Genomic DNA, 16,684 nt, shown 5'->3' with positions numbered 1-16,684 from the left:
ACACACACACACACACACACACACACACACACACACAGACACACACACACGCATGCACACGCACGCACTTTCTGGCACAGAGGGTGCCAGGAAAAGTATACACAATTTAAGAAAGGAAAAAACTGTATTAAAATTGTAATACTCAATATATACTGATAACAAAAGTAGAATACAAGTCATGAGTATACATTTTTTGGCGCCCCCGGTATATACTCTAAAAATTGCTGGAATAATATATACCAAAATATTAATAATGGTTGTCCTCAGTGGCAGAAATTTGTGCTTTTTATGTATATTGCAAAGTTTCTACAATGAACATTATTTCCTTCATATTTTTACATTATTTCAAATGTAGTATTGTTAATAATATATGTCATCCAAGAAAAGGGAGAAGAGGAAGAGAAGGATCAAGAGTAAGTAAAAATCAGAATATATTACTGATGAAACTAGTTTAATTTCTCCTTCAGCTCCCAAAGAGAAGACCAGCCTTTACAAAAGTAACCCTGGTTTTTCCAAAGTGCTTTTTGCCTCCTTGCTGATGCTTCTGCTGCTATTGACAATCTCATTTTTTATCGCTTTCATCAGTAAGTATCCAAATGAAACTATAAGGAATGTCTGCTTTACACAAAGAGAGCTTATCCATTAGATATTGACATTTAACAATGGGTTTATCCAGAAATCTAGAAAAAAAAGTCTTCTCTGTATGAGGGAGTGATATAATTAGTGTGGCTCCATTGGAAATGTTCTTTATTTGAATTTAGTTACTTTTCTATAAAAATAATGGAATCCACTCTCTTTATAGAAATTGAAGAGTATCAGTGTGTGCATGTGTTTGTGCTGTAAAATGAAATCTATAGGGCACCATTTCTACACTAGACAGGTTGTGTAAGTGACGACAAATCTAGATTTCCTTAGTAGTGTTTTTATAAGGCCAGGCTTTTTTGCATACACAAATATTTGAGGATGAGCAGGTGGACAAGGAGATGGGAAGAAATATTCCAGGAGGAATTTCCCATTGAATTTTTACCTTAATTATTTCTGTCCTGCCCAAGACTTGTGAGAGCTAAAAGCCAGATTGGCAAATAGGTGGATTTCTGTGTATCTTTGGCCTTAAGAATTTATCAAATTGTTAATAAGCATAAAAACTAGTAGATATATTTGGGTAGATGTTTTATTCATTCATTTGGTCATTCAATAAGCAATGATGGCTGTCTGCTTTATGTCAGATACTTTATGCCAGACAGAATCTAGACAGAGCCCTTAGGCTCAAAAAGATCAGAGAATGGTGGTAACTGGTCACATGAACCAGTGGTTACAACATTGCACACAAAGTGTTGTATAGGTAAGAAGCACAGAAGGCCAAGATAGACTTCTTGAAGGAAGTGACATCTTGGGCTGTGTGTACCAAAAAATGATATAGAGATGTGAGAGAGCATGGAAAAATATTGGGAAACCCAAGCATAAATGACTGTAACATAGGGTGCTAAGTGAACTGTGAGGAATGAAGTTGTAGATGGGAGAGATAAGCAGGCCTCAAATCATGAAGTGTGTACAATTCTAAAGAGTGAATTTTTTTCCCTGACAGTTACTGTATCAGTTATCTTCTAATGCTTAATAAACCAATAAAAAACTTAGTAGATGAATACAGCAACTATTTATTTAGCTCATGATTTTGTGATGTGGCAATCAACTGAATCATGGCTGAAACCAGGAGTTGAGGGGAAAGAGAACTGGGAAATAAAAGAGGAAGCAAACTAAAGGGGCCCTAGGATATTACTGATGACCATTGCAAGCGTGGTTTTACTGGAGGTGTGGAAGCAGAAGCCATTTTTCTCTCTATTCTCTTTCCCCAAGGCTCAGCCTTTGCATGCATCATACATTTAGCATTGAAGGAGAATATGGATAAGTCCCTTTAGACCTAGTGTAATAGAGCTGTTATGTCCTCTTTCAACTACTGACCTTTCAGCTGTTTCTGGAGAAATCTATGGTTTCAAAATCAGTAAGTTTAAGATAACATTGAGTAGGGGTGATGGGAAATCTTTCACCAGTCAGGATCCTTCTGCACAATTGGGCATTTGTAGGTTTTGTTTCTATAAAGAATAGGAACAATAAAGAGCAAAGGTATAACACTGCCAGGAAAATGAATGGTCTTATTCTCTTTTTCAGTTTTCTTTCAAAAATATTCTCAGCTTCTTAAAGAAAAAAAGATTGTAAAAGAATTCACTCACACGGCTTTGGAATGTATGAAAGAAAATTTGACCATGGAAGGTAAAAATTAATGTTCCTATAATTCAGTTGTTGACTACCATGTGAGGATCTCCAATTAATATTTCTGAAAAAATTCACAGGTAGATCATGCTAAATTGAGTCTCATGATCATTTTAAGCTTTAAGTATACAAATATATAGGATCTAAAATTCTTATGTGAATATCTTTAATTTATCTGTGCAAGGAAATAGTCTTAACTGTGAAAAAGGTTACATTGCTTTTGGATTTCTTCAGCCTTCACTTCTTTCTGAACTTTTTGTGCACACTTGTTCTTTTTCTCACGTATCTGTTAAAACTTACTCTCTCAAGAGAGAACTAATCTATTTGTGTTTTAAAAAAACATTGTATATTCAGAAAACATTCCTGGGAGAATACATAAAATACTCTTACAGGGTTTTACCTGTAGAGACTAGGGTTGAAGATGTTAGAAGAGAAAGTTTTAGTTTTGTTTGATGAAGATGATGATGATGATATAAAGATAATTTATAATATAAATATGGATGTGAATTATTTAGTTAGAAAAATAGACAATTTTTAAAGAACAGTTTTATAGTTATACAAAATTGAGCAGATAGTACAGAGTTCCCATGTCACTCCCCTCCCCTGTGCACAGTTTCCCCAATTATTAACATCTTACATTAGCAAGGTACATTCATTACAACTAATGAACCAGTATTAATATACTATCATTAATTAAAGTTCACAGTTGATTCATATTTCTTTAGTTTTTACCTAATGTTTTGGTGTTTTTTTTCATCGCCTATCCAATACCTCATTACATTTAGTTTTCATGTCTCTTTAGGCTCCCCTTGGCTGTGATAGTTTCTCAGATGTTTCTTGTTTTGTTTTTGTTTTTTTTAAAGATTTTATTGGGGAATTGGGTGAGGGGAACAGCATTGAGGACTTGGGGAAGGGGAACAGACAAGTTGCTGTCCTTTTGTTCTTCAGTCTAATTGTGGAGGACGCGGCTTCACTGGCCCATGTTGGTATTTTCATTGCGCTCTTCCCGGGTGAGGCAGATCAGTCGCCGGCCCCGAGGGGACAGCCGCTCACGGCGGCTCTTGGCAGCTCACACCAGCTGCCGGCCACACACGGTAGCTTACGACAGCCCACTGCACCAGGGGCTGCAGCCTACGCCCTCGCCGGTGACTCACGGCAGCTCAGCTCCAGGTCGAGCTATTGTTCACTATCTTAGCTGTAGAGGGCCCAGCATCACTGGCACTAATGTGGCATCCAAACCTGGGCCCTGATGCTCAGAGCTGGCGTCCCAAGCCAGTTCTTAACCAACGCCACTCAGTCGGCCCGAGATGTTTTTTGTTTTTGATAACTTTGACAGTTTTGAGGAATATTGGCTAGGCATATTATAGGATGCCCCCCTACTGGAAATTATCTGATATTTTCCTAATGATTAGACTGGAGTTATTGTTTTTGAGAGGAAAATCACAGGCATGAAGTACCATTTTCATCACATTATACACTATCAACATGATTTTTGATAATTGATGTTGACTTTGATCACTTGGCTGAGGTAATGTTTGTCATATTTCTCCAGTATAATGTTATTTTCCACCCCACTCCCCCCTTTTCTTACTGTACTCTTTGGAGGGAAATTGCTATGTGCAGCCCACAATCAAATATTGAGGAATTATGCTCCCTGTCCTTTAGGGTGGAGTATTGTGTTAGTCTCCTTGGGCTGCCATAACAAAATATAGGTATCCCCCACTTTTCAAAGTTTGCATTATGCATCTTCACTTTTATAAAAGTGAAAGACTAAATTAGTACCTGTTTTTGTTAACTGAAGTAACTCTGAAGAAGATTTTCACTTTTACAAACAAAAGCAAAAAGCAAGAATAGCACTTAGTGTTTGTTTTGCAGCAAACTGTTATAGAGACAGCATGCACCTTGAGCAGCAAGAGTGGCCCGCCAGGCTCCTTCCCAGGAACTGCACTTAGCATCCCAGCATCAAGCTGCCATAGCTTTGAACTATCTGTGAGCTTCGGTGCTTTACCCATTAACAACAAGATGTGTCCTAAGTTATCAGAAAAGTCTGAGAGGTTATTTTTTGGGGTCTGAGGAGCCATGGTTTCTGTTATTGAAGAATGGTATTCAAAACCAAGATCTGGACACTAGGTATGCTCATTGCTATATGGGTATCATTTCTTTTAGGCCTTCTCAGCTGACAGAGTGAAAAAAAAATTGTGTGTGTACTAACCTGTGTGTATACATATATTTATAAATATTTCTACATGTAACTATCTGTATCTATAATAAGTTAAACGTCAGTTTTTACTGATGTCTCCAACTCTAATCCATTATCACATGCATCATTCTAGCCTACACCCCTTGGTTTCTTTAAATGACCACTCCAATAGTGACAAATCCGATTCTCACCATCTGCCCAGTACATTTACTTCATTATTCAATTCCAAGTAGCACGTATAACAGTATCAGAATTAGAAACTCATACCAACCACCATGGGGAACAACTTTATAAACTAGAATACAGAGCTTATGCACAGTTTCTTTTATTTTTTTTATAGACTCCATTTCCAAAGTTACTAGGTCATCACCTCACCCCCCACCCTCTTACACTTGTAATACAGTTAGATTCTATCATCACAGTCTTCATTCTTTCATGGAGTCCCCTGACCTCCTAAATGAATTTTAGAAATTTGCACACAATAAATATGTAAAGTCCTACGGATTATTGACAAACACATAGTGTCGCGTATCCATGATTACTGTATCACACAGAAGAGCTTTAGTGGTCCCAAAATTTCCTTTGCTTATTCCTCCTTTCCAAACTCTTGGTAACCATATAAATGTTTACTGTCTCTATAGTTTTGCCTTTTCCAGAATGCCTTATCATTAGAATCACACAGTAGGTAGTAATTTTACACTGGCTTATTTTACTGAGCAATATGCATTTAAGGGTCCTCCATGTCTTTTCATGACTTAATAGTTCATTTAAAATTCACTGAATACTATTCCATTGTACGGTGTACCAAAGTTTGTTTATCCTTCCACCTGTTTTTTCTTCTTATTATTAAAGTTCATTGGGGTGACAATTGTTAGTAAAGTTACATAGGTTTCAGGTGTACAATTCTGTAATACATCATGTATATATCACATTGTGTGTTCACCACCCAGAGTCAGTTCTCCTTCCATCACCATATATTTGTATCCTTCCACCTGTTAAAGGACATCTTGATTGCTTCCAGTTTTTGATGCTTATAAATAAAACTGCTGTAAACATTTGCATATAGGTTTTAGTTGGGGACATAAGTTTTCAACTCAACTGGGTCAATACCACCTAGAGGGTATTGTGCTGAGTATAGTAAATCAGATAGCAAAAGACAAATGTCATATGATTTCACTTATAAGTGGAATCTAAAGAACAAAATAAATAAATGAAACAGAAACAAACTCATAGAACAGAGAACATTTTGATGGTGGCCAGATGGGAGTGGGATTGGGTGTGGGTGAAAAAGGGGAAGGGATTAAGAAGTACAACTTGGTTGTTACAAAGTAGTCATGGGGATGTAGGATCTAGCATAAGGAATATGGTAATAACAATGTATGGTGTCAGTTGGATACTAGATCTATTGGGGGGATAGATGGAAGGAGGCTGGGGGCAAGGTGAAAAGGTGAAGGGATTAAGAAATACAAATTGATAGTTATGAAGTAGTCATGGGGATTATGTCACAGAAATGGTGGTGTGAGGAGCGCTTCTTGAAATCTCCCCAGGAATCAGCAAATCTAATCACCTGGAGGTGGGCAAATTGGGCGGGCGGGGGATGAGGGAGAGGGGAAGTGCAGAGACACTGGCTGCAGGACGCAGACCAGAGCTCACTGCAAACTGGAGCCGTTGTGGGAGAGGGCAGAATCCAGACTGCGAGTGCACCCCCTATGCCCACAGTCCTGCCTGAGGGACCATCATATACTACTGTTGAACCCAGTGCTCGCAGCAGAAACCTTGGAGCAAAGACTGAATACAGAAGGGTGAGAACGGTGGCTTAAGCCCTCACTGCCAGGCAAAAAACAAAGACACAGAGCCTGGCTGCCTCCCCCCACCCTCCCAGAGCTTGCCCCACCCCGACCCTCCCAGGGTTAGAAGCAGACTCCAGAAGAAACGGTAGCACTGTGAGATTAAAGAACAGAATATCTACAACCCTGAGAACTGCAGCCCCACGGCCACAGACTCACAGAGCAACTAATTCCAGCGAAAGGGAAAAACTGTAGGGACAAGACAACTGTGGGCTGGTAGACACCACTGCTCAGAGTCACCTCTCACAGCCCACCCTACCCCCATCTTTATGGGCAGATCGCTGCAGGAGCAAACAGGGCGCTGAGACAAATAGGTTCTGCATTGGGCTTCAGGGGGAGCATTGGGACTTCAGAAGCTCAGAATTCTATTGCCCTTCACTGGAGGCAGTACCCTGAGATCCAGGCAACATGCTCACAGAGGAGAAGCCCACCTTCCAGGGAAATCCTACCCCCCACCTCCCCTCATTGCGTGAGAAGGCAGAACAGTGCAGGAGAAAATATGATGCAGTGTGAGAGAGAATAAAAGGCTGCAGCAGGAGAGAAAATAAAACATTCCACCAACACCTACTGGAAAGCAAAAGAAAGACCTCTTTATATCAACCTGCTGCGGAACCCACTCCTGTAGATACCCAGGAAGAGAAACAATAATTCATTAATTGCCATGAATAACCAAGGTAACAAGGCAGCTGAGAAACTTAAAAGTCTCCAGAAAATGAAAAAGACATGGAAATATGTGAATTAAATGACAGAGAATTCAAAATTGCAGTACTGAAAAAAATCAATGAGATGCAAGAAAACACAGATAGGCAGTTTAATGAAATCAGAAACACAATCAAAGAACAAAATGAGTATTTTACCAAAGAGATTGAAAGTAAAAAAATTCTGGAGGTGAACTCAATAAAAGAAATAAATGAAATAGCCAGCTTAGGTAACAGAGCTGACCAGATGGAGGAAAGAATTAGTGACATCGAAGATAGAAATCTGGAAATGACACAGATGGAAGAAGAGACAGGAGAGTTAAAACAAATGAAAGAACCCTACAAGAACTTCCTGACTCCATCAGAAAGAGCAGTATAAGAATAATGGGCATACTGAAGGAGAAGAAAGGAAGAAGGGAACAGAGAGCATATTGAAACAAATAGTCGATTAGAACTTTCCAAACTTGTGGAAAGAACTGCATGCTTGAATCCAAGAAGCAAATAGAACACTTAGTTACCTCAATCCCAACAGGCCTTTTCCAAGGCACATTGTATTGAAGCTGTCAAAAATTAATGACAAAGAAAGAATTCTCAAGGCAGTCAGGGAAAAGGAGATGGTAACCTACAAAGGAAAGTTCATTAGATTATCATCAGCTAATATCATAATTAATAGTGAAAAACTGAAGCCCTTCACTTTATGTTCAGGAACAAGACAGGGCTGTCCCCTATTACCACTGCTTTTCAACAGTGTTGGGAGGCAGCCAGTTAACTCAGTTGGTTAGAGTGCAGCGCTCATAACACCAAGATTGCCAGTTCGATCCCCACATGGGCCACTGAGCTGCACCCTCCACAACTAAATTGAAACAACTACTTGCCTTGGAGTTGATGGGTCCTGGAAAAACACACTGTTCTCCAATAAAATAAATAAATAAATAAATAAATAATAAAATTAAAATAATCTCTTAAAAAACAAACAAACAAACAAACAAACAAACAAACAAACAAACAAACAAACAAACGGTGTTAGAAGTCCTAGTCAGAGCAATCAGGCAAGAGAAAGAAATAAAAGGCATCTGAATGGGGAATGAAAAAGTTAAATTGTCACTTTTTGCAGATAACATGATGCTATATATAGAAAACCCTAAAGACTCCACCACAAAGCTATTAGAAACCATGAACGAATACAGTAAAGTTGCCAGCTACAAAATTAACACACAAAAATCCATTGCATTCCTCTATACTAACAATGAAATCTCAGAAAAAGCAAAAAAGCAAAAACAAAAGCAATTCCTTTTGCAATTGCAACAAAAAGAATAAAATACCTTGGCATAAACTTAACCAAGGATGTGAAAGACGTATACACTGAAAACTATAAGACACTTTTTAAAAGAAATGAAGAAGACACAAAGAAATGGAAAGACATTCTGTGCTTATGGATTGGAAGAATCAACCTAGTTAAAATGGCCATATTAACTAAAGCAATATACAGATTTAATGCAATCCCCATCAAAATCCCAGTGGCATTTTAATTAATTTATTTTTTAAATTGGGGAATTAGGGGAGGAAACAACTTTGGGAAATCAGGGAAGGGGAACAGACAAGTTGCTGTCCTTTGGTTCTTCAGTCTAGTTGTGGAAGACGTTGCTTCACTGGCCCATGTTGGTATTGTGATCATTGCGCTCTTCCTGGCTGAGGCAGATTGGTTGCCGTCAATGGATGGCCACTCACGGCGGCTGACAGCAGCTCTCGCTGACGGCTGGCTGCTCACGCAGGCTGCCAGCCACTCACAGTAGTTTATGGCAGCCCACTGCAGTCCACTCAAGGCAGCCCAGCTCCAGGTGGAGCCGTTGTTCACCATCTTAGCTGTAGAGGGTGGAGCGTCACTGGCCCATGTGGGATCTGAACCGGTGGCCCTGCTGCTCAGAGCTTGCGCTCCCAAGCCAACTCTTAACCAACGAGCCATTCGGCTGGTCCCAATGGCATTTTTAAAAGAAATATAACAAAAAGTCATCAGCTTTGTATGGAACCATAAAAGACCTTGAATAGCCAAAGCAATCCTAGAAAAAAGGAATAATGCTGGAGGTATCACACTCCCTGATTTCAGCTTGTACTACAGAACAACAAGAATCAAAACAGTATGGTATTGGCAGAAAAACAGACACACAGACCAGTGGAATAGAATTCAAAACCCAGAAATAAACCCACATAAATATGGACAGGTAATTTTCAACAAAGGAGCCAAAAATGTACAGTGGAGAAAAGAAAGCCTCTTCAATAAATGGTGCTGGGAGAATTGGAAAGCTATACGCAAAAGAATGAAACTAGACTGCTGTCTGTCACCATGTACCAAAATTAACTCAAAATGATCAAAGACCTAAATATAAGACCTGAAACGGGCAGCCGAGTGGCGCGATGGTTAAGAACTGGCTTGGAACGCCAGAGGGCCCTGGTTCAGATCCCACATATGAGGGCCAGTGACACTGCCCTCCACAGCTAAGATGCTGAACAACAGCTCAACCTGAAGCTGGGCTGCTGTGAGTCGCCGGCGATGGTGTAGGCTGCAGCCCCTGTGGCAGTGGGTTGCCATGGGCTACCGTGTATAGCCAGCAGCCAGCGTGAGCAGCCAGTAGCCGCAGTGAGCGGCCGTCCAGAAGCCGGCAACTGATGTGCCTCACCCGGGAAGAGCACAATGATGGTGCCAACTTGGGCCAGTGAAGCAACGTCGTCCACAACTAGACTGAAGAACGAAATGACAGCAACTTGTCTGTTCCCCTTCCCCCAATTCCCCAGCACTGTTCCCATCCCCGCAATTCCCCAATAAAAAAAAATCTTTTTTTTAAAAAAAAACCTGAAACGTAAACTGAATAGAAGAAAACATAGGTACTAAACTTATGGACCTTGGGTTCAAAGAGGATTTTATGAATTTGATCTCAAAGGCAAGGGAAGTAAAAGCTGAAATAAATGAATGGGACTATATCAAAATAAAAAGCTTCTGCACAGCAAAAGAAACCATCGACTAAATAAAGAGGCAATCAACTGAATGGGAGAAGATTTTTGCAAACAACGCCCCTGATAAGGGGCCAATATCCAAAATATATAATGAACTTATACAACTCAACAACAAAAAACAAACAATCCAATTAAAAAGGGCAGAGGACATGAACAGACATTTATCCAAAGAGGACATACCCAGATGGCCAATAGACATATGAAAAGATGCTCAACATCACTACACATCCAAGAAATGCAAATAAAAACCATAATGAGATGTCACCTCACACCAGTTAGAATGGCTATCATCAACAAGACAAGTAATAGCAAGTGTTGGAGAGGCTGTGGAAGAAAAGGAACCCTCATACACTGTTGGTGGGAATGCAGATTGGTGCAACTGATACGGAAGGCAGTGTGGAGGTTCCTCAAAAAATTAAGAATAGAGTTACCATATGACCCTGCAATCCCTCTCCTGGGTATCTACCCAAAAAATCTGGAAACATTTATCCATAAAGATATATGTGCTCCGATGTTCACTGAAGCTTTATTTATGGTGGCCAAGACATGGAAACAACCAAAGTGCCCTTCAATAGAAGATTGGATAAAGAAGATGTGGTGTATATACACAATGGAATACTACTCTGCCATAAAAAAGATGAAACAGTGCCATTTGTGACAATATGGATGGATCTTGAGATTATTATGCTAAGTGAAATAAGTCAGACAGAAAAAGTAAAAAACCATTGATTTCACTGATATGTGGGATATAAAACTGAAAACAACGAAGGAACAAGACGAACAAATGTAGAAACAAAAACTCATAGACACAGACAATATTTTAGTGTTACCAGAGGGTAAGTGGGTAGGGAGGTGGTAGATGAGGGTAAACGGGATCAAATATAAGGTGATGGAAGGAGAATTGACTCGGTAGTGAGCACACAAAGTGATATGTAGATGATGTATTACAAAGCTGTATACCTGAAATCTATGTAACTTTACTAACCATTGTCAGCCCAATAAACTTGAATTAAAAAAAACTTTGTCAGATAATTCTAATATTTCTGTTATATTGGTATTGCCATGTATTTCTTTTCTTTTTTTTAGAATTAATTTTGAGAACATTGTAGTGTTTGGTATGATGAGTGATTTTCCACTGAAACCTAAATATTTTTGTATTATGTTCTGAGCGTCTGGATCTTATTTAAACCTTCTGTTTTAGCTGGCTTTTCCCGATACCACTCTGGCAAGGGAAACAGGGCCCTGCTTGTTATTGCCTGATGTAGGTAGACTTGACCTTGACCTTGACACCTGATGGGGGGCGGGGGGGAGCTCCTTGTTACCTCTGGGGGATGATGGGGGCTCCAGTTTCCATGTGATCCTCCTTGTTCCTTAATTTTAACACACACTTTGCAAATTACTTTTCTTATATTGTACCTTTATGGCCTTATGTCAATACAGAGAAAGACTGGAGCTGCTGCCCAAAGAATTGGAAGCCATTTAGTTTGAATTGCTATTTTATTTCTAAGGAAGACAACAATTGGACTGAGAGTGAGAAGAACTGCTCAGGAATGAAGGCTCACCTGCTAGTGATCAACACCAAGAATGAGATGGTACTTGCTAATAAAAAATGAAGTCAGGAATTTTGTCTGGGGTTTGTACACCTCTTGGAGAACATTTTTCTTTGTTTTGGGATATTGGTGCTGTGGCAAAAGGCTTTCAATAAGATAGATAGGAAAGATTACTTAAGCCTTTCCATTCAATGCCTTTTTCCTGCTTCTATAAAACTGAACTCCCTCAAAATAAATGGGGACATTTAAAATATAATATGTGGGGGTTGAAAGGAAGAATGAAATTATTTCAGCCTGAAATATCAGTTTATTACTGCAACATATAAATGTTTTATAAATTACTGTTTATCAGAGAAGGGGTATTAGGTCAAATGGGAAAATAAAGTTCAACCAGGAAGACACAATTGACAATCAGAAAGGAAGTAAAATAATCTGAGGTTGTGAAAGGAAAATGATTTAATCTGCAAACGTTTTGGCTTGCATAACTTTGAAGCATATCATCTCTTAGTGAAGAAAAGAAGGGAAGTGACTCTGAGATGAGAATTGACTATTATCTTGGATAGAAATTGCTTCCATATGTATCGAACAATGCTATGTTCTGAATGTTTGTGTCCCCTCCAAATTCATATATTGAAATTTTAATTCCCAAAGTTGATGGTATTAGGAAGTGGGGCCTTCACGAGGTGCTTAGGTCATGAGGGTGGGGCCCTCAATAAATTGGATTAGTGTTCTTATCAAAAAGACCCCAAACAGCTACATCACCCTTCCACTATGTGAGGACACAGCCAGGGGGTGCCAGCTATGAATCAGGAAGAGGAACTTATCCCACCATGCTAGTACCCTGATCTGGGATTCCAGCCTCCAGAACTGTGAGAAATATATTTCTGTTTTTATTTATAAGCTCCCCCATCTGTGGTATTTTGTTATAGAAGCCCAAATAGATTAAGACAAACATCACGCTCACAAGTGATGTCTGCGCATGGTCCTGCACAGCACAGCCAGAGAAGGCCTAGGATCCTGGGCAGCGTCTCCATGTGTCTGTTCCTGGATCTCCTCCTTTCCTTCTCTTCTCCCTAAAGCCATAAAGAAATCAATTCAACGTGAATACTCTAAAGGCTATAACTGCTTTCTTTTCTTCCCTCAGGAATTTATCACTGAGAACCTGGAAACAGGCCATGCTTATTATGTGGGGCTTTCAGATCCAGAGGGGAAAGGGCGCTGGCAATGGGTTGATCAGACACCATACAATCAAAGCGCCACGTGAGTATAGAATTAGATGAAGGAATCCCAAGTCTGGGATCATCAGGCATTTTAGGGTGTCTCAACTATCAGGTATTAAAATAAAATAGCTCACTTTTCTTGTAACTCTTGGACACTAGGTTAAATACTTTTACTTATTATCTAATTTAATCACCAAGAATTCTATGAGGCACACGTTATTATTTTTCTCACTGTAGAGGTGAGGAAGCTGACTTTAGAGTTTAGATAACTCAGTGAGTGTTATCCAGTGGTGGCGACAGTGGTCCTTAAACCAGGTCTGTCTGATACCAAAGTCTGTGCTTTTAACTACTACATTTATATTTCTAAATATAACAAATATTCATGTCTATAATGATCATAACCAATTGTTAATGTTTAATATCTCTCATAAAGCACTTAAGCTAAATTCTGATAGTTTTATAATATTTCATATTTATGAGGGTATTTTAAAACTCTCAAGTACTTTAGAACATTTTAATATACTACTGCCTTTGGTCCTTAGGTGAAATATATAGGGATACTACCTTATTCTTTGTTTTTTAGATATGTAAATGAGGGGAATTTAAATACTTATCTAAGATAACAAGAATAGTAACAGATTCAGAGATTTTAGCTACTTCTTTAGACTCCAAAAGCAGTACATTAAAGAAAAAGGAAACAAACTATATTGATACTTGGGACCAGGGTGAAACCTTGTCATCATTTAAAGGAGCCTATAAAGTGACAGTACCCTAGGAACAGGGCATATAGATGGACAAATAGAAGGGATACTCTGGAATATCTACTGGGAAAGTGTTTAATGCAATAAGGTGACACAGTACTGGGTGATGTAGGCACAGGTTTCAAGGGAAATGCCAGAGACACAGATGGAGAAAAAAACTGCATGAGAATAGGGAAGGAATGATTTTGGGCATATCTGCCTTGACTTTCACAAAGTTAAACCCCAGCTTTCCCCCTTACTGTCTCTAACCCTTCTCACTATATGAAGACACACCTTCATCCTTTTTTTCCGCTTTCAGATTCTGGCACCAAGGTGAACCTAGTGATCTTGAAGACCGTTGTGCTATGCTGAATGTTCGTCCTCCTAGGTCACACTCATGGGGCTTGAATGATATCCCTTGTCATGAATCTCACAAATCAATTTGCAAGATGATGAAGATCTACTTATGAATGGAACTTTCTCCATGAACGTGTGGTTGAATTGGTGTCTGCCATTAAAGAGATAGCTAATTTGCTTTTTAAATTTCATGTGTAAGCTTGTATAAGTGGTTTCCATAGAATTTTACAGTAGGCTGTCACCTAGTCCACTTATGATAAAATCAGTGTACACATTCATTTATTTATTCATTAATAAAATGAACATATACCGAGCATTTTCCATGTGCTGACACATACTGGAGAGTCTATTTGCAGACAAATGGAGGAGGCATGACCTCCTCTCCCATTTTTTGTCTCATTGCTAAGGGGTTAGATACTGATGTAGTGATGTGATGTGGTTCCTCCATCTATCTGGATTTTTCTCTTTATGGGTTGGGCAAAATAAAAGAATACTGAATATTACATTCCATTTTTCTCAGAGAGATTTATTATTTTCACTGAACATATTATGTAGCAATTGGAATATAATATACCTCAATATAAGAGGAGCTCCAGCTTTGGTCCAGTAGGCTCTTGGGGTTCTTAACATTCTCTATTTGGTCTTGATTGTCATTTAACATCAGAGTATAAGCATAGGATAACCAGAGATTGAGCATTGGATATTTAGAATTAGTAGTTATTACTGGTGTGAAAAAGAATATTAACAGAGCCAATTTAAAAATGGAGTTGGGGGCTGGCCGAGTGGCTCAGTTGGTAAAGAGTGTGAGCTCTGAGCAACAGGGTCCCCGGTTCGATTCATGGCCCAAGCTGAGCTGCCGCTGAGCTACCAACAGGTGGCAGGATGGCTCAGCTAAAAAAAAAGAGAAAGAAAATGGAGTTAGAGCTGCCACTCCCAGAGGAACTGGCTTGCATATCTTACTCCTCCTTTGGGATGTTAAAACTTGGCAAAATAACCTTTGAACTGGACCTGAAGCAGCATTGTATCCCAAACAACTGTTTGCAGGATAACAAATAAAGCTGATATGATGACTACCTGAATGAAAATTAAAGACATTCTTCAGAATTAGCATAACTATGTTAGTCTATCTGCACCTGTAGAAGTCCCTTCCAATTCCATGGAATAGTATGCAGTTGTTAAAAAGAATGTGGAAGACCTATGTTTATTAAAGTGAGACGTTCTCTAATATTGTTACTATTAAAATAAGTAAAAATGCAAAATGGCATATAGAATACAATCCATTTTTTAAAAAAACAAGATGCGAATTATGCATTTAGGAAAATAAGTTATACATGTAAATGCGTAGAAAAAGATAAGGAAGGCTATGCCTGCAACCCTCAAAGGACCAGGATTGGAAGTTGCTGTGGGGTGGGAGGTGAACGGGTCTTTTTCCCTCTATATACTTCATGTTGTTTGAAATTTCATGAACAAGAATGTAATATGTAATTCTTTGTAGTAAATTTAAAAAAAAATTAAACATATTAAGTAATGTTATTTCTGAGTAATTACTAGGGGAAAAGGATTTCCTTTTCCTTGTCAGAGATATAACCCAGGGAAGAAAATCAAAATCAAAATAAAAACACTCAGCCTGCCCTAGTAAAAAAACAAAAAAAGAAAGAAAGAAATCCCTTCCTTCTATTCATGTAATTGTTCCCCATACCGTTCTCATAAATACACCTTGTCTTTAACTTATAGTTGGAACACTATTTGGGTTTCTGCCTGAATCATAGCTTTTGGATCTCAAATGCTTGTTTTCTCTCACTTTGGCCTTTTATTTTTAGGTTAATCCTGGTGAGTTGACATAGATTTATATTCATCGGGTATTTTGATACATTTTTTTCTTTGGTTAAGTTTTATGGTTTCTATGTATGGTTTGCCACTCAAAATGGCCTCTGGTGTATTTGTATTCCCCTTTTTACTAAAGTTCTTACAGATTATTTTCTTTTTACAATAATATAGAATATGTCATATTTACAATAAAGCCTGTAATTCATTGCTTTAGTGTAGTAGTTATAATTGATCATGATAGAGCTAATTATCTCACCATGGCTATCCCAATATGACCTGAAATCATACCCTAACTTTTCCTGATACAACTGAGTAATTACATTTGCCACTCATTTCCCGACAATATCTAAAGTGTAGTTATTTTTATACAGGTCTGATCATTTTTATTGTATATAGAATTTACCAGTTTATTTCCCAGAGAGAAACTTACATAACACTTCTGGGGAAACTTTATTTACAATGAGCTTTTCCCATTATTATTTCAATCATATGGGGGTGGAATGTAGGGAAGGCAAGAATTACATTATTAAATGCCTTTGATTGTCAGAATAGACGGTATGCTTAAAATGGAGTGAAATAGAATGGTGATATTAGTCAGTGCTGGAACTTTTCTCCTCCCTGCACATTACATTTATGAATGTGGTTCAGAGCCTATTTTTTAAAATTTTCCTTAAAGTACCATTAAATCAAGATTGTGTATAATAGATTTTATGTAATTTTGTGTTTAAAGAGTGACATTTAAGTGAAGAATCATCCAGCTGAGTACCAATCAATGGACAGAATTGTGAAAAATAATGAAACATTTGTTTCAAGCCACTAAGTTTTGCTTAGTATTCAATAATATATAACTGAGACACTTTCAAATTATATCAGTTTTGAACCAAGATTCTGCAAAATAATGAAACATATTCAATCACACTGCTGCCTCTAAAAAGATTAGTAACAATTTAAAAATCAGAGTAGATTGA

The 16,684-nt window shown here is 38.4% G+C and overlaps 1 protein-coding gene across 2 annotated transcripts in view; it reads left to right on the top strand.

Moving 5' to 3' along the window:
- CLEC4A (C-type lectin domain family 4 member A) overlaps positions 1-14,392 on the top strand; it is a 16,138-nt gene extending 1,746 nt beyond the window's left edge. Inside the window, exons 2-6 of one of the 2 annotated variants that reach the window (XM_019626148.1) lie at positions 468-584; positions 2,167-2,268; positions 11,463-11,614; positions 12,717-12,832; positions 13,852-14,392. In XM_019626148.1, the coding sequence (XP_019481693.1) occupies positions 468-584; positions 2,167-2,268; positions 11,463-11,614; positions 12,717-12,832; positions 13,852-14,002 (638 nt within the window). In that variant the 3' untranslated portion in view covers positions 14,003-14,392. The remainder of the gene's footprint in view (positions 1-467; positions 585-2,166; positions 2,269-11,462; positions 11,615-12,716; positions 12,833-13,851) is intronic. The other variant, XM_019626149.1, reaches the window with a different exon arrangement.
- Positions 14,393-16,684: the final 2,292 nt, after the last annotated feature.

This window comes from Hipposideros armiger, unplaced genomic scaffold, assembly GCF_001890085.2.
Source record: "Hipposideros armiger isolate ML-2016 unplaced genomic scaffold, ASM189008v1 scaffold_662, whole genome shotgun sequence".
Classification (NCBI taxonomy): Eukaryota; Metazoa; Chordata; class Mammalia; order Chiroptera; family Hipposideridae; genus Hipposideros; species Hipposideros armiger.
The sequence above is the reverse complement of the archived record's forward strand: the minus strand, read 5'-3'. Positions and strand labels throughout refer to the sequence as shown.